General features: G+C 30.9%; 1 protein-coding gene across 2 annotated transcripts; it reads left to right on the top strand.

The window, feature by feature from the left end:
- Positions 1-24,598, top strand: LOC127183189 (nuclear receptor coactivator 7). 2 transcript variants are annotated; one of them, XM_051139075.1, is made up of 16 exons: positions 1-407; positions 1,204-1,328; positions 6,173-6,339; positions 10,316-10,386; positions 10,477-10,584; positions 10,669-10,761; positions 12,731-12,856; positions 13,253-13,437; positions 15,295-15,974; positions 17,845-18,016; positions 18,100-18,247; positions 18,336-18,458; positions 20,568-20,720; positions 20,802-20,897; positions 23,150-23,223; positions 23,304-24,598. In XM_051139075.1, exons 2-16 carry the CDS (start codon positions 1,291-1,293, stop codon positions 23,437-23,439), a joined length of 2,370 nt encoding a protein of 789 aa, XP_050995032.1. In that variant the 5' UTR covers positions 1-407; positions 1,204-1,290; the 3' UTR covers positions 23,440-24,598. The 2 variants fall into 2 exon arrangements, with proteins under 2 accessions (XP_050995032.1, XP_050995031.1); XM_051139074.1 differs by having other exon boundaries at positions 15,262-15,974.
- Positions 24,599-24,705: the final 107 nt, after the last annotated feature.

Below are 24,705 nucleotides of genomic sequence, written 5' to 3'. Positions count from 1 at the left end.
AAATGGGCGTGGGCTGGGAGGACTTCGACCTATTAGAAAATCGACATTTAAATTTAGATATGAATACATAAATAATTCTATTTGCAAACCCAAACACGCACATCTAGCGTTTTTGCCGATTGATTCTCGATATAACGGGTCAAAGTCCCGAAAACAGCCGTCGGTGTAACCGAAATTTCCAGAAACAAACCGAATCCGCTTTGAATCTGGATATGGAGGGACTTTAATACCTTTAGCTTTAGCCGGTTAGCTCGGACTGCATGTGTGTGTTTATATCAACAATAACACACTCTCAGTCATAAGGAATAAGAAGATTGTTGACATGATCGACGACTGATGCTGTTGAAAGGGCGTGAAGAAGTGAAGAAGGAAGCTGCTGGATCTTCAGGGATGTAGTGTTTGTTTAGGTGGGTTTTTGTTTCTTTACACATGTGCGTGTGTTACTCGATCGATGCTTGTGTTTTTATCTGTTTTGTGTTTGTTTTCAAACAAAGTGTATTTTGCAGGACCGCGTTTTTTAGTTGAATGCAACAGGAGTGTCAGTTGTACGTTGATATATAAACACATATATGAACATATCAGTTTGTTTATAATATAAACATACATTATTTACCCCCGTATGTCGAGTGAGATAAATAAAGCTATGCACGATGTCATCTTTTGTCTTCATTTTCATCATTTCTAACATTGTGTACAATGCATATGCACATAATGTAAATTTCCAATGTTGTGCATATGACAGCTCTGCTGTGACGTCATTACATACATGCACGTAAAATTACGTGCTTAAGGTGAGTTTCACCTCCTAGACGTGATAAACGTGGGTTTCCCTCTCAGCTGATTGATTTTAATTGTGATTATGTCATATATGCTTTCTGTTTACCCACCATCATGTAACCAAAGTGGATTGATTTGAGACATCAGATGGTTCTCAATCTAATCACTGCTTATCTCTAATCAAACACTGGATTTGTTGATCTTGAACAATAATGAGTGTTTTAACAATAAAGATATGTCATCCAGCGGCTTCGCCTCAAAAAAAACAAGCTCGGCCTTGCCAGATCTGGTCTGAATCGACAGTTTCTCGTCCCTGATGCTTATGCTTGCAGCAACCCTGTACGTGACCCATTGACCCACAGCTGAAGATAAGGGCGAACGTATTTAGGGGCCGATATTCACCTCTCTTTTTGTGTCTTTGAGAAGACAGGAACGCTCAGGCAACGTTGCACGACGGAAGGAGAGGCCGCCTCGCGTTCTGTTACCGGAGTTGGTGCATATCAGGCGTCCGCAATGGAGAAGACAGAGAAGAGGCCTGGATATTTTGCCAGGTGAGATGATGCCGGGTTAGAATAGCACTGGTTTACACAGGAAGTTCCATGACGGGAACTGAGAGCCGAATGCGCAGAGGGCCGTGCATTAAGAACTGAAAATGGTGATAGTGCTGATGTGGTCAATCTGAAAGAGGAATTCATAACGTTTTGGATGTTACAGGATATCTTAACAAACACAGATTTTGCTGTAGATCATGTTACTCGTGTGGAAAACTTAAAGGAATGGCCCATTTCTGCTACATAAGAAACAAAATCATGTTTTGGTAATTCATAATTATTACATACAAATCGAAATCATGCTGTACCTAGTAATAAGTATGACATAAACGGTCATAATTATGAAATGCAAACTCAAAATTATGAAGTACTGAGCCATTGTTATGACATAAAAAAGTGAAATTGTGACAAAAAAGTCTAAATTATCAGATACTAAGTCGTAAGTTGAAAATTATTATACAAAAAAACACAAAATTTTAATATAAAAAGTTGTAATTATGACATACAAAGTTGAAATTGTGACAAAAAGTCAGAATTATCAGATACTAATTCATAATTCATTGAAAATTATTATATGAAAAACACCAAATTTTGATATAAAAGGTTATTATTGTGACATACAAATTTGAAATTGACAAAAAAAGCCAGAATTATCAGATACTAAGTCATAAGTCAAAAATTATTATACAAAAAAAATCAAAATTTTGATATAAGAAGTTGTAATTATGACATAGAAAGTTGAAATTGTGACAAAAAGTCAGAATTATCAGATACTAAGTCATAAGTTGAAAATTATTATATGAAAAATTCCAAATTTTAATATAGAAAGTCATAATTATGACATACAAATTTGAGATTAACAAAAAAAGCCAAAATTATCAGATACTAAGTCATAAGTCAAAAATTATTATGCAAAAAAATCAACATTTAAATATAGAAAGTTGTAATTATGACATACAAAGTTGAAATTGTGACAAAAAGTCAGAATTATCAGATACTAAGTCATAAGCCGAAAATTATCATGCAAAAAAACACCCAATTTTGATATAAGAAGGTGTAATTATGACATACAAAGTTGAAGTTGTGACAAAAAAGTCCAAATTATCAGAAGTCAAAAATTATTATACGAAAAACACCAAATTTTGATATAAAAATGTTTAATAATTATGACATACAAAGTTGAAATTGTGACAAAAAAAAGTCAGAATTATCAGATACTAATTCATACGTCAAAAATGATCATGCAAAAAAACTTAAAATTTTGATATAACAAATTATAATTATGACATACAGTTGAAATTGTGAGAAAAAAGTAAAAAATCTGAAATGCTAAATAATAATGGCGTAAAATAATGGCAAAAACAACAACATTGAGATACTATATTATAATTATGACCAAAAAAACTTAATAGGCAAAATTAATACACACAAAGTCAGAATTATGAGGGGGAAAAAGCCAGAATTAAGAGATACTAATAATATATACATATAAGTATGTATGTACAATATGTGTAAGTAATAATTATATCGTACAAGTCATCTTTATGAGATGCTATGTCATTATTACGTAAGTCGAAATTATGACAAAAAAGTCTAGTTTAAAATATAAAAGTCATGGTTATGACATACAGAGTGAAGATATTCAAGTCATTATGTACAAAGCTGAAATTAAAGGTGAAAAACAACAATATTATGAGAAACCAAGTCATAACTATTGCATAGGCATTATGACACAAAAAGTCAAAATTATGATATAAAAAGTCATTATGAGGAAAAATTTAAAACATGCTGAGTCATAATTCGGACCAAAAAGTCAAACTTGTATTAAAAAGTCATGATTATGACATGTCAAATTTATAAGACAAAAAGAAGCCAAAATTAGTTTGTGATAATATAATTATGATATTAAAAAGTCAACATACTGTCATAATTATTATGACGTAAATAGTCATAAATAAATTTATTACAAACAAGTCGTAATTGTGACATAAGATATGACTTTAAAAATAATGTCACGTTTTATCTAATAATTTTGACTGTGTCAAAAATTTTTCCTTTATGAATTTTTGTCATAATTATGATTTACCAAAACATTTATTTTTCTCGTATGTGGCAGAAAATCAGATTTCAGTCTGAAAGTAGATCATGAGTTTGATTCCAGCCAGTGCATGGACTGAAAAACTCTAGCTTGAATGCAATTTAATTTGCTTTAGATAAAAATCTTTGCCAAATGCGTAATGCAGATGAGACGTCAGGCCGAACTGTCAGAGCTGCTGTTGTTGTGTGCATGAAAATTGGAGGTGATTTATACTGTCACACTCCAACAAGCATCATAAAAGTAGTTCATGTGACTCATGCAGTATATTCCACGTCTTCTGAAGTCATGTGATAGATTTGAGTGACAAACAGACTTAAGTTATTGACTTGAGACTTAATTGTCTTTGTGCTCAACATTATTGCTTGAGGCATTTGACAAGCTCCAGTTATTAGTAGCATTTGCTAAAGCAAACATCTAAAACTGTTTGTTAAACTCTTTTAAAGTTTGCTAAGTCTGTCAAGCATCACTGATGTTATTGTTGCTCATGTTAGGGTTAGCAATGATGAAACGCTGATATTAAAGTTGAGCGCTTGTGTTTGTGCTCCAGACGTGAGTAATTCCATCCAAAAGCAGTGTTATTAACTAAAATTGTTAAAAATCATTTTCACTAATTGATCTAAATCTGAAATAGGATAATATGTAAATCTAGGATGAAAAACTGAAAGTTAAAAATGTTGCCTTGGCAGCCAACTGAGATGAGCAAGTTTAAGCTGAAGTACAAAAATTACTAAAATTGAAGTAAAACTAAAAGTAAAACTATCAAGAAATATTTAAAAAAAGAGAACAAAAAGCACAGAACAAAATTACTAAAACTAAAATAAGATACTAATACTATAATATTTATACACATTATAATAGTGTATAAATAATACAAAACGTTTTATTATTAAAATAATTGTATTTAATATTATTGCATAATTTTTTGTAAATATTTGATGTGGGTGCATTGAGATGGTAGTGTAAAGAAATATTTAAGCTAATTTTTAGTTACAATTTCAAATTTGTATGTCATAATTATAACTTTCTATATTAAAATTTGGATTTTTAGTATAATTAAGTTAATTAAAATGGCAAAAGCATATAACAAAATTACTAAAACAAAATAAAAATGTAAAAATACATAAAAAATTTAAATAGTTAAAAATAATAACAAGTTGTGTTTTTTTACTATTAAAAATACTGTTTTACTTATTTATTTATTTATTTAATCATTTTCACTGTGGGATGTATAGAAATAGTTGTATAAAGAAATATAAAAACCAGAAGGTAATAAAAATGTCAAAAGTACAACAAAATTACTAAAACATGACAAAAAAAATAAAATGGTATTAAAAAAATGTAATTAAAAAAATATATTTATTTATTTTTATTTATTTATTTATTTTTTTACAGTGTTCACTGTGGGATGTATAGAGATTGTTGTAAAAAGAAATATTAAAAAAGCTAATAAAAATGGCGAAAGTACAACAAAATTACTGAAACTAAAATTAAAATAACAGAAATATCAATAAAAAGCTATTTCAAAATATTAATAATTGAAATAAAAAGCTATTTTTTTGCAAGCACAAAAAAATACTAAATTGTAAACTAAAATTATATATATATATATATATATATATATATATATATATATATATATATATATATATATTTATTTATTTATTTATTTATTTAATTTTAATTCACATCTTAGTAGTTTTGTTATGTGCTAAAATATTAATATATCTATAGTAGTATATAAATAGTACATAACCTTTTAGTATTAAAATATTTCAGATTGTTTTCAAATTGTCACTGTGGGATATATTAAAAAAAAGGCTAATAAAAATGACACAAGAATATATTTAAAAAAAATACTAAAATGTAAACTAAAATTAAAAAAAACCTGAAAGTATAAATTAACAGCACATTACTAAAATGTTCACTAAAATAAAATCATGAAAATTATAAATTGAATAAATGCAGCAATAGTATATAATTACTATTTTTTTTTTTTATTTACTGGTTTATTTTTAAATACTTTTACTATTAAAATACTTCAAAATGTTTCAACATTTAACCATAGGCTGTAATAAAATAGTAGTTTTTATGATATCGTGTAGGAGTGATTCTACAGCCCAGTGTCTGTCAGAAACAGAAGATTAACATGAGATGGGTCAGTCTGATATCTCTCGCTGGATCACATGCTGTTATGATCTGTTTCCTGTCATTTATAATGTGGGATATGAGCTGGATGGAGGAATGTGTCCGTTCTCTCTCTGTGTGTGTGTGTGTGTGTGTGTTACTGCAGCAGAGTCTTTCCTGCGGCTTCAGCTTTAAGTGTGTCTCCAGTTTGATCGATCGGCTTCCCCTCGCCGTCATACACCATTAGAAAATCCTCTTCTCCGGTTTCCCTCTCGGTCTTTCTCTGCAAGTCTGTTTACATATGAATCTCACGATACATCAAGAACATGACGTGACACATTTCACCTCAAAATCACTCAAAAATACCTGAAAATGTATTTTGTAATATACTGAATTCAGTAAGGAGAATATGTGGTTAACTGTTTATTTGAGCTCTGTTCGGCCATCTTGGCTCTGACCACTGCAGTTTCTCTAGACTGATTTGGCACAGATACACCCAGCAGAGCAAAAGTGTCATTAATGTGGGAGGATTTAATTTATTTTTGTTAAGTTGTTTCTTTGTTGCTGTTTTGACATTTGAGTTGATGCTAATAATGTTGCATTTTTGTTTTGTGGATCACAGGCTGAAGAAAAAGCGGCAGTTGAAGCAGAGCCAATCGGAGAAAGCGGATGCTGAGCAGAACCAGTCGGATTTGGAATCCAAGACGCCAGTCATCCGTGAGCCCGCTCCTATTGGACAATCTCAGGAAAGGAATGCAGAAAGAGAGAGAAGCCAAACTGACGGATCAGGTGAACATTCAGACACTTCGAATGTATATAAAGTAGTGCTTGTAATCAAATTAATCTTTTTTTTTTTTTTGGAAATTCTGTATATATTTTTTATTATTTTATTTAGTATCTATTTTGCATCTTAAAAATTCAAGTTTAGTTTTGAGTAGGGCTACAAAATTAATCAAAATAAAATCAAAATTGTGACATGTCTTTATTATTAAATTGCAAAGGTTGAGTTTTAATTAAATTGCATTTGGGAACACAATATGCAAAAACCATCTTCCCATACTCAGAAGCTCTTATCAACAAAAGAGAAGCTGCGTTTTTTGTTCTGTTGTTGTTGTTCGGTAAGTTAAGGATTTCTGTTAAAAAAACTAAAATAGTTTAACATTTTAAATTGAAGAAATTAATAATAAATAAATATTAGTTTATAATAATAATAATAATAATAATAATAATAATAATAAATATTAGTAAATTAGTGAATAAATATTAGTATTGTAATATTAAAAATATATATTATTTTTTTTTTAATAATAATTATTATTAATTAATTATTATTAAATGTAATGTTTCTTATTTTGGTTTAAAGTCATTTTTATATTTTTATTAAGTAATAATAATAATAATGGAAATTATTGTTACTACTACTACTGTTACATTTTTCTTAAATATAAAACTTTTATATTGCAGTAGTAAAATTTATTATTTTGTTTCAGTATTTTTTTTATGTTTTCAGTTTTATTTAGATTTGTGTTTTAGTCATTTTGTCATGTGCTTTTGTCATTTTAATTAATTAATTTATTAATTAATTAATTTATTTATTTATTTTTCCGGTTTTAATTTAAGTCACTGTTGTATTTCAACTTCAACTTATTAATTTCAGTTAGTGGCTAAGGCAACATTTCTCATTTCCGTTAAGGTTTTTAAATTAAAATGTTCAGCTTTATTTCAGTGAACTATTATTTCAGTTCAGAAAAAAAATTTAAATTCAGTATTTATATAGTTATATTATTTTATTATTGCATTTTTAGATATTATGTTTATACATATTATTATTATTATTATTATAATATTTCATTTTCATTTTATGTTACAATAGTAATGTTTCTTTTGATTTATACTAATTTTTCTCTTTTTATTAAGTAGTAATAATGAAAATTATTATTACTATTACTACTATTACATTTTTCCTAAATATTCAATTTTTTAATATTACAGTAGTAATATTTCTTATTTTGTTTTAGTAGTTTGTTTTCAGTTTTTCATTTTGGTTTGTTTTAGGTCAACATTTTTAAATAAAAAAAAAAAAGGTTAAAATGTTCAGCTTTATTTCAGTTAAATATTATTTCAATCCAATATTTATATAGTTATATTATTTTATTATTGCATTTTTATATTGTATTGATACATTATATTATTTTTATTATTATTATTGTTATTATTATCAGAAAAATTGCAATGAATTTTTTTCCCAAATCATGCAGCCCTAGATTTCACCATGAAAACAAAAATAAAATAGTCAATTTAACAGCAAACAGCCAGAAAATATTCATTTTTAATTAAAACAGATTTTATTTAATCAATATTAATGGTTTATTTTAATTGTGAAAAGTTATTTTATTAATTATTGCTAAATAATAGGTTTAATTGTCCATGTGGCCTTGTTTACATCAGCAAAAAGGAGCAAATTATTACATTATGATGCAAAATTATGAACCACCACCTGAAATGTTTACAATATGACCAGGAATATTGATTGTGGATTTTGATTTGACATGACCGTGTTTGTGGGGATTACAGACTTAAACAGGAAGTTTGCCAGCAGATGAGCAGTGACTGTGTTATTTATCTGAGTCAGACAGATGGGAGGTTGAGGAAGAGTGTTCAGGAAGAGGGTCAGATCTTCCACCTAACCACATAAACACAGTCTGACCCTAACCACCTGGTCAAAGGTCACACACTGTTTAAGGAAGTTACAGAATGGAACTAGCCCGATGTAACACATAATCCCACTGATGTACATTGACCAAAACATTCACACAAGAGCATCAGAAACCATCCAGAACACACTTGATATAAGAAACCAGTTATACAGACTTAAGCTGATACTGATTGTTTAGTGTTTTTGTTTAGAGTGATAATATCATGCATGCGTGTTCGGTCCTGTATGTTGACGTCTGTTCTCTAGTTTCAGAGCAGCGCCACGGTGTTGAATGACGCTCGTATTGTTCTTTATATTTGACGAACAGTGTCAACAGCGGCTCGTTACGCAAGCCTTTATTCAATAGAAAATTAAAGTCATTTGTACAGTCGGTGTTGATAGGAACCAGTGTTATTTTAGTGCTGTTTTTATACTAATATTTATTAATGTGTTGGTAAGCTGTTCATTTTTAGCTTTTCAGTTTTTTAAATTCATTATTTTCATTGTTTAATTATTTTAATTTTATGATTTTGTCATTTAATTTAGTTTTAATCTTTTTATGTTTTCAGTTTTTCACTTTAGTTTTAATGATTTTATAGTTTTAAAAATTATAATTCTTTTAATGTAATAATTGTAGTAATTTATGTGCTTTTATCTTTTATATAAATTAAATGTCTTCAGTTTATTTTAATTTTAGTTTTAGTATATTTGTTGTGTGTTTTTGTCTTTTTTATTAGTTTTTCAAATCATTTTTGTTTGGGTTTAATCATTTTATGTGCTTTTTATGTAATTTTGTTATGTGCTTTTGCCTTTTTATTTTATTTTTATGTTCTCTATTTTAATTGTTTTAATAATTATTTTAATAATTTATGTGATGTTGTCTTTTTTATGTACATTAAATGTTTTCAGTTTATTTTAATTGTAATAATTTTGTTGTGTGTTTTTGTCTTAGTTTCCATATGTCTATGTGTTTTATTATTATTATTATTATTTTTATTATTAGTATATTATTATTATTTAGTTTTATTAATTTTATGTGCTTTAGCCCATTTTTTCTATTTTCCATTTTTTGCTTATTTAGGCTTTTAGTTTTCGTTTTAATTTTAGTAATTTTGTTATGTGCTTTTGCTTTTATTTTTTATGTATATTAAAAAAATTAATGTAATAGTTTTAATAATTTGTGCTTTTGTCTTTATTTAAATTATGTTTTCAGTTTATTTTAATTAGTTTTAGTAATTTTATTGTGTGTTTTTGTCATTTTTATTAGTTTTCATGTCTATATGTTATTATTATTATTATTATTAGTGTTATTATTATTATTTTTTTTTTAAATGTAATGGTTTTAATAATTTATGTGCTTTTGTCTTTATATAAGCTAAATGTTTTCAGTTTATTTTAATTTAATTTTAATAATTTTGTGGGTTTTTTTGTCTTTTTTTAGTAGTTTTTAAATGTCTACATTTTTTCATTATTTTTTTTTTTAGTTTTAATAATTGTATGTGATTTTTGCCTCTTTATTTTTTAATTATTTAGGTTTTTAGTGTTTTTTTTATGTTGTCTGTTTATTTTTTTTATGTAATAGTTGGTATAAATTAATCTGTTTTTTGTTTTGTTTTTGTCATTTTTATTTTTATTTTCTTTTTTGTTGTAGTTATTTTAATCAAGTAAAACTAAATTATTTTTTTCCCTTGACAGCTAGCTGAAATAAAATAAGTTTTAAATAATTTAAATATTGTTTTTATATTTTTAAATATTATTAAATATTTAGTGATTTTATGTTACATTTATTTTTAATTATTTTTATATTGTTTTATTTTTTTTTACATGTGTTTTCATTATTGTTCTGCTCCAGTATTTTTTTAAAAAGGATATATATTGTGATTGTGCAGTAAAACACAGAGACAGAGGTGGATGGTGTGTAAAATTAGAGCGTCTGTGTCATTAAACCAGTGTTTATTCAGTGTCTTTCTCAGCAAGTAGTAATTGCAATAATTGTACAGTAATTTAGTAGAAATAAAAGCCTCTTGTAAATGTCTGTACTTACTGAGTGTTTTGAATCTCTTCTTTCAGATGACAACAGTAAATCGTGCATCCAGACCAAGAAAGAGAAAAGTAAACCTCCAGGAACAGTGGAGTTCACCGTGAGTTCATCTTACTGTACAATCGCTGCTCATCTGCTGAATTAATTGACTTATATTGTAATGTATTTAACTGAATGTGTGTATAATCAGGTTGGACCAAAGGACACTCTGAACAGCATCGCTCTGAAGTTCAACATCACCCCGAATAAACTAGTGCATCTGAACCGTCTGTACTCACACAGCGTCGTACCTGGACAGGTGAGTTTCCTCTGCTGCTCTTTGATTTGTGATTCGATAAAAACAAAACCTAATGCCTCGCTTTACTCGATCAATCCCACTCAGAAACTCTTCGTTCCTGACGTGGACCAATCAGAGCGCAGCTCTCAGGTCAACGGCTCCTCTGAACATCTCACAGCATCAGAGAAGGAGCTGAAGGTAAGACGCTTCAGACGGCCTGTAAGAATCTCTTAAATCTAGAAAAAATCACCACAATACAAACTGTGTGGAGCAAAACGGTGTTTGAGTATCATAAGGAAGACAAACACTGCTGACTGTGTGCTTAAGCTCTTTTATGAGTGAAACATCCCATGATGCAATGCGCTACACTATAATAAAGCTATAAAACTATGGCTATAATAAAGCTATTGTTTAAACATAATTACAAATCTGAAAAATACATTATGTAATTTATTACAAAATATTCAGATACTTAATTTATAAGTATATGTTTGATTTATTGCTTCATCATTTATCATAATTGTTTATGGGGATGATTGCAATATGTTGCTGGAACCAGGGTTATTATAATTAACTGAAATCTAGAACATATTTTATATTTATTAAGAAGAATAAGTTTTATTTATTTTTTTTTTACTTCCAATTTTTATTGTTATTTTTTTAATTAATATTAATATTTTTTATTAATTTAAATTTTTGTTTTATTAATTTTATTATGTGCTTTTGTCATTTTTATTTAGTTTTTTTTTTTATTTTAGTCCATGTAGTTTTTCAACTTCTGCTTATTTTTTGTTTAATATTTTTTAATCAAATATTTATATTTTATTTTAGCTATATGTATCAATAAACTGAAATAAAAAAATAAAAGCATATGTAAAAGTTATTAAAAATAACAAACACAATTTTATTATCAATTTTTTTAAATGTTAATATAATATTTTTATTAATTTAGTTTTGTGCCTTTGTCATTTTTATTTTTTTATTTTTTATTTTAGTCAGTGTAGTATTTCAATTAGCTTTTTGTTTACTTGATTTTTTTTAAATCTAATATTTATATTTCATTTTAGCTATATATCAATTAAGGATTATAAAACTAAAACTGAAATAAAAAATAAAAGCATATTTAAAAGTTATTGAAAATAACAAACTTATTTTATTATCAAATATATATTATATTAATATTAATATAATGTTTTTATTCAATTCAATTTTTGTTTTATTAATTTTGTTATGTGCTTTTGTCATTTTTATTTAGGTTTTTTTATTTTAGTCAATGTAGTATTTCAACTTTGCTTATTTTTGGTTTACTTATGTATTTTTAATCTAATATTTATTTTATTTTAACTATATATCAATTAACAATTATAAAACTAAAAATAAAAATAAAAACTTAAAGCATATTTAAAAGTTATTGAAAATAACAAACTTATTTTATTATCAAATATATATTATATTAATATTAATATAATGTTTTTATTCAATTCAATTTTTGTTTTATTAATTTTGTTATGTGCTTGTGTCATTTTTATTTAGTTTTTTCTTATTTTAGTCAATATTGTATTTCAACTTCAGCTTATTTTTGGTTTGCTTTAATTTTTTAATCTAATATTTTATTTTAGCTATATATGTCAATTAATGATTATAAAACTAAAACTGATATTGAAAAAAAAAATATTAAAAATAACAAGCACAATTATTTTATTATCAAATATATATTATATTAATATTAATATAATATTTTTAATAATTTCAACGTTCAATAAATTGTTCAATAAATTGTTCAATAAATTCACAAAAGTTTTCTGGTGTCAGTTAATGACATGCAAGTAAACAAATAAAATATTCTTATTTTACTGTTTTATTTTAATTTGTATTATTTCACATTTTTATAATTAGTAGCTTTTCATCGATTCCCAAACCCCCTGCAATTTCCTCCGAACTCTTGAGCTCATAGTAGGACACTAAAAATCATATACTAAAGATATTAAACATGTTTTTTGCTTGTGGAGATCTCCAGTATGTTTCATTCTGAGGAGTTTTCGCTGATTTGTATATTCAGTCTGCTGTGTTGTTGGCTAATGCAGTCATAATAAGCATCATGAATAATTTGCTGACTCTGGTCTGAATGAGACGGCACTAATGGATCTCTGATATCTCCATCTGACAGGACGGCGAATCGAGCAGCAGGTCCGGACGTCCCGTACGTAGAGAAACGTCGCCCCTGTCTGAAGACGAGAGCCCGGCCACCGTCAAATTCATCAAGATGAGCTGCAAGTACTTCACTGACGGCATGGTGAGCGTCACACGATGCTGTTACTTTTAAAAGAAATTTGTTACAATGTTGCGTTACTCCAATAAAAAGTAACAAATTGTGTTACTTAGTTACTTTTCATGGACTTTAATGCATTACGTTAATTTTGCGTTACTTTTTTCACCTGAGCTGGGCTTGATTATTTATTTATTCTTAATAGCAAAAAACCCAAAAGTTATATTTTTGGCAACTGTAAAAGCACTTTTACACCAAAAGTAAAATGAATGAGCCTCAGTCTGAAGTGAGTAAATGTAGCCTTCTGATCAAGGTATTTACAGCCATTTTTTTTACTCAATATAACAATTTTCATGATACAGAAAAGACACTTCAGCTTTAATTGAGGTTTCTGGGATGTGTGTTTTATTTGTTGTCTTGCAGGGAGTTGTGGGAGGAGTGATGATTATAACACCCAACAACATCATGTTTGACCCGCACAAATCTGACCCGCTGGTGATTGAGAACGGTTGTGAGGAGTACGGCCTCATCTGCCCCATGGAGGAGGTGCTGTCTGTGGCGCTGTATGACGACGTGTCCCGTATGAAGCTGAAGGACGCACTGCCATCGTAAGCAACAGACTCCTTTTTCTCTCTCGGTCTTATTTTGTGTTTCTGTCTTTCTCTCTTACAGTTGGTTGTTGTCTTAGATGCTCCTCTTTGAAAAAATATTTGATTTAAATAGTTATGCGCTGGTGTTCGCTGCTGGTAACGCGCTGCAGGTTTTGTTTTGGGACAGCAATGAAATTTTGTTTTAGCAGTAGGACTTTTATTATGTACTCTATGACCAGCTGGATTTTTTAGTTTTTTGATCTTAAGGGTGTTAACCTTTCTAATTTCTCATGGTTTCATTTGTATCACAGTTCTGTGGTGTCAATTTTGGTTCAGTAAATATTTCAATGGTTGAAACTGAGTTAATTTGATATTTAACCACTGCGAATGACCAATGCCAATCCAACTGTTTAGTTTTATTTTTGTTTGTTTGGTTGTTTGTTTGTTTGTAATTTTTCATTTTCATTCTTAACTAAAAAATTTTTTTTTATTTGATTTACTTTTTAATTTTTAAAATGTTATTTATTTAAATGTAATTGAATTAAGTATTTTCATATCACTTATTTTATTTTAACAAATTTATTTAGTTTATTTCATTATATTTAATAATTTATTTAAATGTAATTTAATATTATTTTGATTTAATTTAGTTTATTTTTATTTATTACATTTATTTATGTAATTTTATGTGTTTTAATTTATTTAGTTTCTTTTATTGCCCATTTTATTTGTATTTTATAAAATGTATTTATATATTTACTTATTTTTAAATTTATTTTATTTATATTTTCATGTATTTCATTTAATTTCCATTAACGCATTTCCATTATTTTATTGTATTACTTTTTATATTTAAATTTGTATTTATTTTCTAACATGAATTTTATTTAAATGTAATTTAATTAATTTATTTTTTATTTTGAAACAATTTATTTTATAACTTATTTACTATTGTTTATTTTATGACATTTATTTAATTAAATGTAATTTAATACATCTAATTTGATTAATTTTTATTTTATACTTTATTTTTAAATTTCTATTTATTTTATTACATGTATTGATTTAAATGCAATTTATTGAATTTATTTCTTTATTTTGAAATCATTTATTTTAACTGATTTGTTTATTTATGACATTTATTTATTTATTTAAATGTAATTTAATATATTTATTTTGAATTAATTTATTTTTATTTTTGGCCATTTTATTTATGTAAATGTAATTTAATTCTATTTATTAATGTTTTTTATTTTCATTTATTTCCTTATTTTATTTTTTATTTTATAAAATGTATATTTATTTTTTTATTTATTTTAATTTGTTAACTTATTTTATTTTTATTTTAACTTATGTATTAATTAATTCTTTCTTCTTTTTTTTTTTTTTTTTTACCTTAACCACACATTTACAGAAAAGTCTTAGTGGCAAAGTGAACAATTTAAATGTTATGTGAAAAGTTTATAATTTATACAAGGCATGATAGTTGCGTATTTTAAGCATTTATTTGCACATTTGCTCCATAGACTTCCATTGTCAATGTATTACTGAAAATGCATTTTTACTTCATTCTCACAAACCGGGGGACAAATCGGTTTTATTTGTGTAAATCACCTGAAATAGTCCACCTCCTTCACTTTTTTTATTCATTCCATTTTAATTCTATTTTGACACCAAACATCACTTTTATCCCTTAAGTTTTGTCTTATTTATTTGTCACGTTCTGTTTTGTTCAGTTGTCTTGTGTTGGTTCATTTTGGATGTTTTGTTTGTTTTTCTCTTTAATTTCACCATCTCCACCCTCACAATGATGATGATGATGGGCGCTGTTGCCCGTGGCAGTGATGAACCCCAGGATCTCTGTCCTTTATACAGGCCGGGTGAGTGGGAGGAGCTTCCCTCCGAACAAGATCTGAACCCCTTTAGTCGTTACGAGGCTCTCGGCACGCCCAACCGGCCAATCGTGTTAGACGATATCGAAACGGCCGTCTCTGAGATATCAGAGTGCCAGATCGCTGACAAATCGCCGTCGGATGAAGGTTTCACCGAACTGGAGCTGCTACAGAGCGACTCTAACACCACCTGCTCCGGCCAGGAGGGGGCGTCACTGCTGGAGCAAAGAAAGACGCCCACCTGGACGCCAACAGACAAATCCATGAGGTCTTATCGTGCTGAGGAAGACGAGGACGAAGGTCTTCCCAACCGTTCCACGGATGAAAATTCTGAGCTGCTACAGTCCCTTCCGGACAAGCTGGACGAGCCCACGGCACTGGTGCATGATGGGAATGAAGCTGTCGTAGAAGTGGACGAGATGACCAAAACAACGGGTGAAACGTTAGTAAATGGAGTCTCGGCGATCGAGGCGACCGCAAACGACCAAAAAGGGAAGGCGACCCTAGAGGACTCTGGGAAATGTAGTTCGCCTGTACCAAATGTTGAGGATAATAAGGGACCAAACTCAGATGTAGAGCTTTCGGAAGCAGAGCTACGCAGACGGGCCAATGAGGCTGAGATGAAGTCATGGCTGCTAAAAAGAATGCAGAGACCAATCGAAGGTGAGTCTGTGTGATTGACAGGAAAGACTGACCAATCACAGCCAAAAAGTGTTTTTTTTTTACTAATATTTTGAATGAGCTGGTATTGTGCTTTAGTTTAATTTTTAATAATATGCACTTGTGACATTTTTTTATTAGTTTATTTTATTACTTATTAGGTTTTTTGGTTTGTTTGATAATATTGGTTTTCATTTATTTTTGGTTTATTTCAGTTAGTAATTTTAAGTTAAAGTTTAACTTGCTTCAGTTATTGGCCATTGCAACATTTCTGAATTTTATAAAAAAAATTTTTTAATCTTTTTAGATTTAATTTATATTATAATTTTAGTTTTAACAATTTCACTACTTCAACTAAAATCATTATTTTATTTTTTTTAAAAAGTTTTAGTTTTATATACCAATTCAGCAAAAAAAAAGTTTTGAAATATATTTCATTAAATACAAAAAATGTCAAAAATGTTAAAAAATTCAATTGATTTCTACCAATTTATTTTTGGACCTTTTTTGTTCATTTTTGAAAATGTATTTTAAGATTATTATATAATCTTTAAAAATATATATATATTTTTATATAATAATATTTAATTATTATTATTATTATTATTGTTTATTTATATATATATATATATATATATATATTTATATATTTATATGTTTAGTTTTAGTTGGCAAAAAAAAAACAGCAAGTAATATATATTTTCACATTTAAAAATTATTATTATTTTTATTATTATTTTATTTTGTTTTTTTTTTTTAGATTTTCAATCATTTTAGTTTTGGTTACCTATACAGCAAAAAATATATATTTTAAAATACTTTTAAAATATATTTCATAATATACAGAAATAGCCAAAAATATATTTGTTAAAATATTTTTCAATATATATTTAGGTAGATAAAATTCCGGCAATTTATTTTTGGTTATTATTAGTTTTGGTTATCTATACAGCAAAAATATATATATTTTCAAAGATATTTTTAAATATAATTAATAATTTACAAAAATGGCTAAAAATATGTTAGATTGGATATTTGATATTTTATAATATATAAATAGGTAGATATATTTTCTACCAATTTATTTTTGCCCCTAATTTTAAAATTTTAATTTTAATTTTTTTTTAATTAAATTTTTTTTAATTTTAATTTTAAAAAATCAACATATGTGACATTTAAATAAAAACTTCATTTAAAGTGTGTATGAACATAACATATTTGAATAATAAATATAAATAAATAAAGCCCAAATGTTGGCTACCATAAGATTGTAAGTACTGGAAATGTATTTTCTTGCGCCTGAGAAAAATTTTAAAATATATTTTGGTATGTGAAGGATGAAAGTAAATATGTTTTCAATTTCAAAAACACATTTAATTGAGCTTCACTCTTTACAGCATATTTTTTGTGTAAGTTTAAGATAGATTTTGGCCAGAGAAATGCCTATTTTTGCCGTGTGGGTAATAAGAGACAAATTTGGAACCCAGGCTCACAGAAAGCTCAACCCTTTAACTCGTTAGTATGTTACAAAACAAATGGGCCTTCTCCATTTGGCCCAAACAAGATTTTTAAGCAGAGCTCTAGTGTTCAAGCTCGTATATATTTAACAGATGAGACGTTATCATTCCTCTCAGTAGAAGCTGATAGTGACATTGGAAAAACAAACAGAGTTTGAACACTTGCATAATTTCCCACATGGCCCTGCAGCAGAGTCAACGTGAAGCTTCAGTCCCTCGTGCGCTTAATAACCAGTGTCTCCTAAATAGAAGAACGCTTTTCAGATATCTTTAGCAATCTGTTCTCTAGATCATCGTGACTAATGAGGCCGGGAGACGGTCGGATGTTCAGAGCTGATATCTGATCTGATTTACAGACATGCTGCTGTCCAACGAAGAAAAGAGCAAAGCTCCGCCCATGTTCCTTTGCTTTAAGGTGGGGAAGCCAATGAGGAAGTCCTTCGCCACTGGTAGGACGTCTAGCCCCGCCCACTCGTACGTCGGCAGAGGGCGGCAGCCGGAGTATTGGTTTGCCGTGCCTCAAGAGAGGTACAGATGGGTTTTTATAATATAATATACAGTTTAATATGAATGTATGCTTCTAATTAAACCGTCCTGCCATTTCTTCAAAGAGTGGACCACCTGTATTCGTTTTTCATCCAATGGTCTCCTGATACTTATGGGAAAGACGCTCAGGAGCAGGGCTTTGTGGTTGTGGAGAAAGACGAGCTTCCCATGATCGACAACTTCTTCAGTGACCCGGTTCCTCGCAGCTGGGAGGTGAGGAACGTGCGACTCCAGAACACTTGTGAGAAACACCTAAAAGATTATGATAAATGTGAGAGCTTGATTTGTTGTTCTTCATCAGATCATCACGATTAATGAGGCCAAGAGACGCCAGAGCTTCAGCTTCGAGGATGAGGAACCTCTAGATCTTCTTCCTGTGCTGATGGACCCCAGTGCTCTTCTGGAGGATACACACATTGAGAAGGTCTCCATTATTTGCTGTTTTAAAGGGATAGGTCACCCAAAAATAAAAATAGTGATTCATAAAATGCAAGTCAGTGTTGGTTTTTGAGAATTAATATATCAAGTTTTTATAAAGCAAAATAATCCGTCTAAGAAACTGAACATTATTTACAACATTACCTGTAATCCAGAGCCTCAGGCAAATGGGGAAATATGATTCTTTTCCAATCCGATTCCGAACTGGTTCTTTCGGACAGTTTGTTTCAGTGAACTGGTTCAATTCACTAGTTGAAATGACGTAACATATTCGCAATTATTTTTATTAAAGCACCCAGTAATGATGTGAAACATGGATGTTTGACACGTCTAAAGCATATAAAGTGAATAAACTAGTCTCCATCAGCTTCCCTTTTACATAAACAATAATAAACCATAAAAAAGATGTTTGAAATATAAATATATATATATATATATATATTTTAATATATATTAAAATAATATATAAATTATTTTTAAATATTTTTAATAGTTTGTTACAGCAAAAAAATATATATTTTCTGTTTTTTTTTTTAAATATAATATAATTTTATTTTATTTTTTAGATTTATAATAATTTTATTCTTTATATTTTTAATTACTGCAGAAAATATATATTTTCAATTTTTTAAAATATTTCTAATAGTTAGAATGAGTTAATTACAGCAAAAAATATTTATTTTCAATTTTTTTTAAATATAAATGTATTTTATTTTATTATTATTTTTTTAGATATATAATAATTTTAGTTTTGGTTACCTATACAACAAAAAATATATATTTTAAAATGTATTTCATAATATACAAAAATGGTCAGAAATATATTGTTAAAATATTTTTCAATATATATTTAGGTAGATATATTTTCTACCAATTTATTTTTGCCTCTTTTTGTATATTTTTGATTTTTTTTTTTTAAAAAAAATATAAATATATATTTATATTTTGCCCTCCATATATTTTAAAAATATATTAACGTGTTACAATTAAAGAAGAACTTTATTTAAACATATTTGAATAAAAATAAATGAATAAAGCCTGAATGTAGGCTACTGTGAGACTAAAATGTATTTTCTTGCCCCTGAAATATATTTTGGTATGTGAAGGTTGAAAGTAAATGTATTTTCATTTTCCAAAACATATTTAATTAAGCTTCACTGTTTAAAGCATATTTTTTGCATATATTTAAAATATATTTTGGCCAGAAAAATGCATATTTTTGCCGTATGGGTAATAACAACATTGATAAAAAGCAGTAATGATATGAAACATGGATGTTCGACAAGTCTAAAGCATATAAAGTCAACAAACTAGTCTCCATCAGCTTCCCTTTTACATAAACAATAATAAACCATAAAAACATTCTTTTGGCCCCTTCATTTAAGTGTTGGGTTCACACATGCGCATATCATTGGCAGTCCGAGTCAAACCAGTTCCTCAGTTCAGTGACTAACATAACTACAGCGCTGAATGATTCATCCATGACAGGATCAGATACATCGCTATTTTGGCTTATTTTGAGTTGGAGTGACTGTAAGGCATCTTAAGGGAGTTTTGATTGAGTAACTTATAGATCTGTGCTGCTCGAGTAATGAACTGATTCAGACAATTCAGTTTGATTTGATGAACTGGTTCATCTAGCTCACTAAAAAGAATCGGTTCAAATGAATCATTACAGACCGTTTGACTGAGGCTCTGGATTACAGGTAATAATGTCATAAATAGTTTTCATTTCTCACACAGACCAATCGTTTCAAAAGAATCGGTTCAAAAGAATGAATTGTTTGTGTCAGGCATCTGAAAGTGAGTTTTGATTGAGTAACTTGTAGATCTGTGCTGCTCTAATCGTGAAATGATTCAGACGATTCAGTTTGATTTGGTGAACTGGTTCAACTATCTCACTTAAAAGAATCAGTTCAAAAGAATCATTCTGGACCATTTGACTGAGGCTCTGGATTACAGCTAATGAAGTTGTAAATAACGTTCCGTTTCTCACACAGAACGATCGTTTCAAAAGAATCAGGGATTTGTTTGTGATATTACATGATGATATAAGTGGTGATCATTGTGATTCATTTGATATGCTCCTCTGCAGTTGTCCACTCGTTTGCCGGCCCGTGTTCAGGGTTATCCGTGGCGTCTGGTCTACAGTACAGTGGTACACGGAACCAGCCTGAAAACCCTGTACAGGAACCTGATGGAGCTGGACTGCCCTGTGCTGATGATCATCAAAGACATGGACAACCAGGTATACACTACTGTGATCACTGTCAGTGTAAAACTGATGAAACTGGTATCGCTGTGTTAAAAGACTCATTTTCACCTACAGATTTTTGGAGCGTTTTCCACTCACCCTTTCCGACTGAGTGAGCACTATTATGGGACAGGAGAGACCTTCCTCTACAGCTTCTGCCCAGAGATCAAGGTGTGTTTCTGACCTACTTAGACTTTAGGGGTCAAAGTTGCTGCCCTGACAACCAATCAGAACACATTTTCAACTACCTAACAACACCCTAGAAACCACACAGAGAACATTAGCAACCATACAACATTAGCAACCACTTAACAGCATTTTAGCAACTGTTTGGTAATGTCCAATTAGAATGCCAAGGCAACCACACAGAATACCTTGGCAGCTCCCTAGCAACACCTTAGAGACACTTAGAGAACATTAGCAACCAGTTAACAATGGCTTAGCAACCACTCAGAACATCTCAGCAACTCCTTCGCAATGTCCTGCCAACCAATCAGAACACTTTTGCAACTGCCCAGAACACCTAAGCAACTGCCTAGCAACACCCTAGAAACAACACAGCCATAGAAACCACTCAGAATATCTCAGCAACTGTTTGGTAATGTCCTGGCAACCAATCTGGACACTCTTAAAGCTGCCAGGCAACCACCCAGAACACCTTAGCAACTGCCTAGCAACACCCTAGAAACCACTTTCCAACAGAACATTGGAAACCACACAGCCTTAGCAACCACTCAGAACACCTTAGCAGCTGTTTGGTATTGTCCTGGCAACCAATCAGAACACCTTTCCAACTGCCCAGAACACCGTAGCAACTGCCTAGCAACGCCCTAGAAACAACTTAGAGAACATTGGCGACCACATAGCAACGCCTTGGCAATCACTCAGAACAGCTCAGCAACTGTTTAGCAGTGTCCTGGCAAACATAACACATTTGCAACTACTTAGAACACCTTAGCAACTGCCTAGCAACACCCTAGAACCAACACAGAGAACAATAGCAATCACACAGCCTTAGCAACCACTCAGAACACCTTAGCAACTATTTGGTAATATCCTGGCAACCAATCAGAACACTCTTACAGCTGCCAGGCAACCACCCAGAATACCTTAGTAACTGCCTAACTACACCCTAGAAACCACTCAGAGAACGTTTGTAAACCACACAGCCTTAGCAACCACTCAAAACATCTTGGCAACTGCTTTTTCTATGTCCTGGCAATCAATCAGAACACTGTTGTAATTGCCAGGTGACCACCCAGAACACCTTAGCTATTACCTAGCAACACCCTAGAAACCACTTGGAGAACAATGACATCCACCCAGCCATAGCAACCACTTAGAACATCTCAGCAACTCCTTGGCAATGTCCTGGCAACCAATCAGAACACCTTAGCAGCTGCCTAGCAACACATTTGAAACCACATAGAGAACATTGGCAACCACTTAGAACATCTTAGCAACTGCTTTTTCAGTGTCCTAGCAACCAATCTGAACACTGCTGTAATTGCCAGGCAACCACCCAGAACACCTTAGCAACTGGCTAGCAACAACCTAGCAACCACTCAGAGAATTCTGGAAACCACACAACCATAGCAGCCACTCAGAACATCTTAACAGCTCTTTGACATTGTTCTGGTAACCTGGAACATCTTAGCAACTGCTTTTTCAGTGTCCTAGCAACCAATCTGAACACTGCTGTAATTGCCAGGCAACCACCCAGAACACCTTAGCAACTGCCTAGCAACAGCCTAGAAACCACTTAGAGAAAATTGGCAACCATATGTCCTAGCAACCAATCTGAGCACTGTTGTAATTGCCAGGTGACCACCCAGAACACCATAGCAACTGCCTAGCAACAACCTAGCAACCACTCAGAACATAGTCCTGTCAACCAATCAGAACATCTAAGTAACTGCATAGCTACTCCCTAGAAACCACTTAGGGAACATTGGCAACCACACAGTCTTAACAACCACTAAGAATATCTCATCTGTCCTGTTGACCAATCAGAACACCTTTGCAACTGCCAGGCATCCAACCAGAACACCTTAGCAACACCCTAGAAACCATTCATAGATCATTGGCAACCACTCAGAACATCTTAGCAACTGCTTGGCAGTGTTCTGGCAATCAGTGTGAACACCTTTGCAACCAAAGGACAACCACCCAGAATAACTTAGTAAACATTTAGAACATAGTCCTGGTAACCATTCGTAACACCCTAGAAATAACCATAGCAACGGTTAAGTAAAGCCCTAGCAACCCCACACTCCGTGTGAAAGGGCCTTAAATCTTTTCAAACTTCAAGTATGATGTTTGTCTTTAGTTGATTAGTGTTTATTTGTATAGCGCTTTTCACAATACACATCATCGCACAGCAACTTCACAGAAAATCATTTAATGACCCTCAATGTCTTCAGGTTTACCGCTGGACGGGTGAAAACTCATACTTTGTGAAAGGAAACACGGATTCCCTTCAGATCGGTGGAGGAGGGTGAGTTTAGAAACATGCTAACATGTCGTGCATGCAGGTCTCGCTGCTGCGTATTTAACGCTCAACTATCCGCTTCCCAGGGGTCATCTGGGCCTGTGGCTGGACGCCGACCTGTACCACGGCACCACGTCCAAATGCTCCACCTTCAACAACCTGCCACTGTCCTCCAAACAGGACTTTACCGTCCAAAACCTGGAGGTGTGGGCCTTCGAATGAGCGCCCGCGCCGCACGCCTACATCCACACGCTAACATACCCACGCAAACACCGAGAGACACGCCACGCTCACGGCATGATGACATACGAAGAAACGTTCGTTCTACTTGACGCTTTATCCCGTACTGTACGAGGCTGTTCGTGAATCCGGATGACGTGGTTTTACTTGGTTTCTCCCGGTCTGAAGTTTAGAGCACGGAGACTGAAATTCGCGGCAGCGATGCCGCCCACAGCTATCCCAGCATGCAATATTCTCTCGAGATGTTCTCCTGCTGAAATATAACCGATATATAAACACATATACATGTACGTGAACGGCGACGACTGTGTATGATACTCGGAAAGCGTTCAAAGGCGTATTCGGTGGCCAAATCTGTCGCTTTAAAACCAGTTGCTCAAATGGTATTTTTTGTTTACATAGTGGCGATTTGACGCGTTCAGTTGGTGTATTTTCACATTCGTTTGACGAGAGCGCAAGTAAATGCCAATATGTTCGCAAATTGGTTTTGTTGACCAAAGCATTTTATTTGCCTTGTTCTCCAATGTTTTATATTTCAAATTTTCTTTTTCTATTTGAGTTGTTTTTTTTATATCGGACGTGACATGTGATCATATTCCTACGTGACGATTGTTTTGGTGTTTTGTGATATTTTTGGGACCTTTTCTAGTTCATTCGAAAGGGAAGCACTTGAAATTATGCCAGTATTACTCGTGAACACTATGGTAATCGCACGCCTGATTTCATTAACCGAGTTCTAGCAAATCAGGTTCACCACTGCGTTTGTGTATGCAATCACTGACGACATCACTTCCTGTTTTGCGGTAGCACGACTATGTGAATCCAACTTTAGGAAAGCGTGAACGGATGCATGGTGCAATGCTTGTTCCTGCCGTTGGAAGCTTGATGGGTTGCACAGCTCTTTGGAAACATCCTCTCATTTCACTACTAAACGCCATGTGTGGGCATTAACTAACCCTGTCCATTCCAAAACCGCATTACATGGTCCATAGAGGGGAAAAAAAGTTTACAAGTGTTTCAACGTGTCTCTGAATTCAAACACTGTCCAGTGTATGGTAACCTGTGAATGTCATATTTATTGTGTATTTCTGTGTTTTAAAGTGAACCAAATAAATGCAATAAATGAAGAGGTAAATGACTATTGGTTTTTATATATTATTTAATGCAAATATTTGGTATTTGAATTGGATTTTTTTAGCAATATTCCTGAAGAGGTGCTTGAAAAGTTCTTAAATTATTAAAATACCC

This window comes from Labeo rohita, chromosome 20 (assembly GCF_022985175.1).
Source record: "Labeo rohita strain BAU-BD-2019 chromosome 20, IGBB_LRoh.1.0, whole genome shotgun sequence".
In the NCBI taxonomy this organism is placed as follows: Eukaryota; Metazoa; Chordata; class Actinopteri; order Cypriniformes; family Cyprinidae; genus Labeo; species Labeo rohita.
The sequence above is the reverse complement of the archived record's forward strand: the minus strand, read 5'-3'. Positions and strand labels throughout refer to the sequence as shown.

Bases quoted from the DNA above. Each gene is read 5' to 3' on its own strand.
- LOC127183189 (XM_051139074.1), top strand. From the start codon at position 1,291: ATGGAGAAGACAGAGAAGAGGCCTGGATATTTTGCCAG. The intron at 15,975-17,844 runs GTGAGTCTGTGT...TCTGATTTACAG, and splicing joins AATGCAGAGACCAATCGAAG to ACATGCTGCTGTCCAACGAA. The intron at 23,224-23,303 runs GTGAGTTTAGAA...TCCGCTTCCCAG, and splicing joins CTTCAGATCGGTGGAGGAGG to GGGTCATCTGGGCCTGTGGC.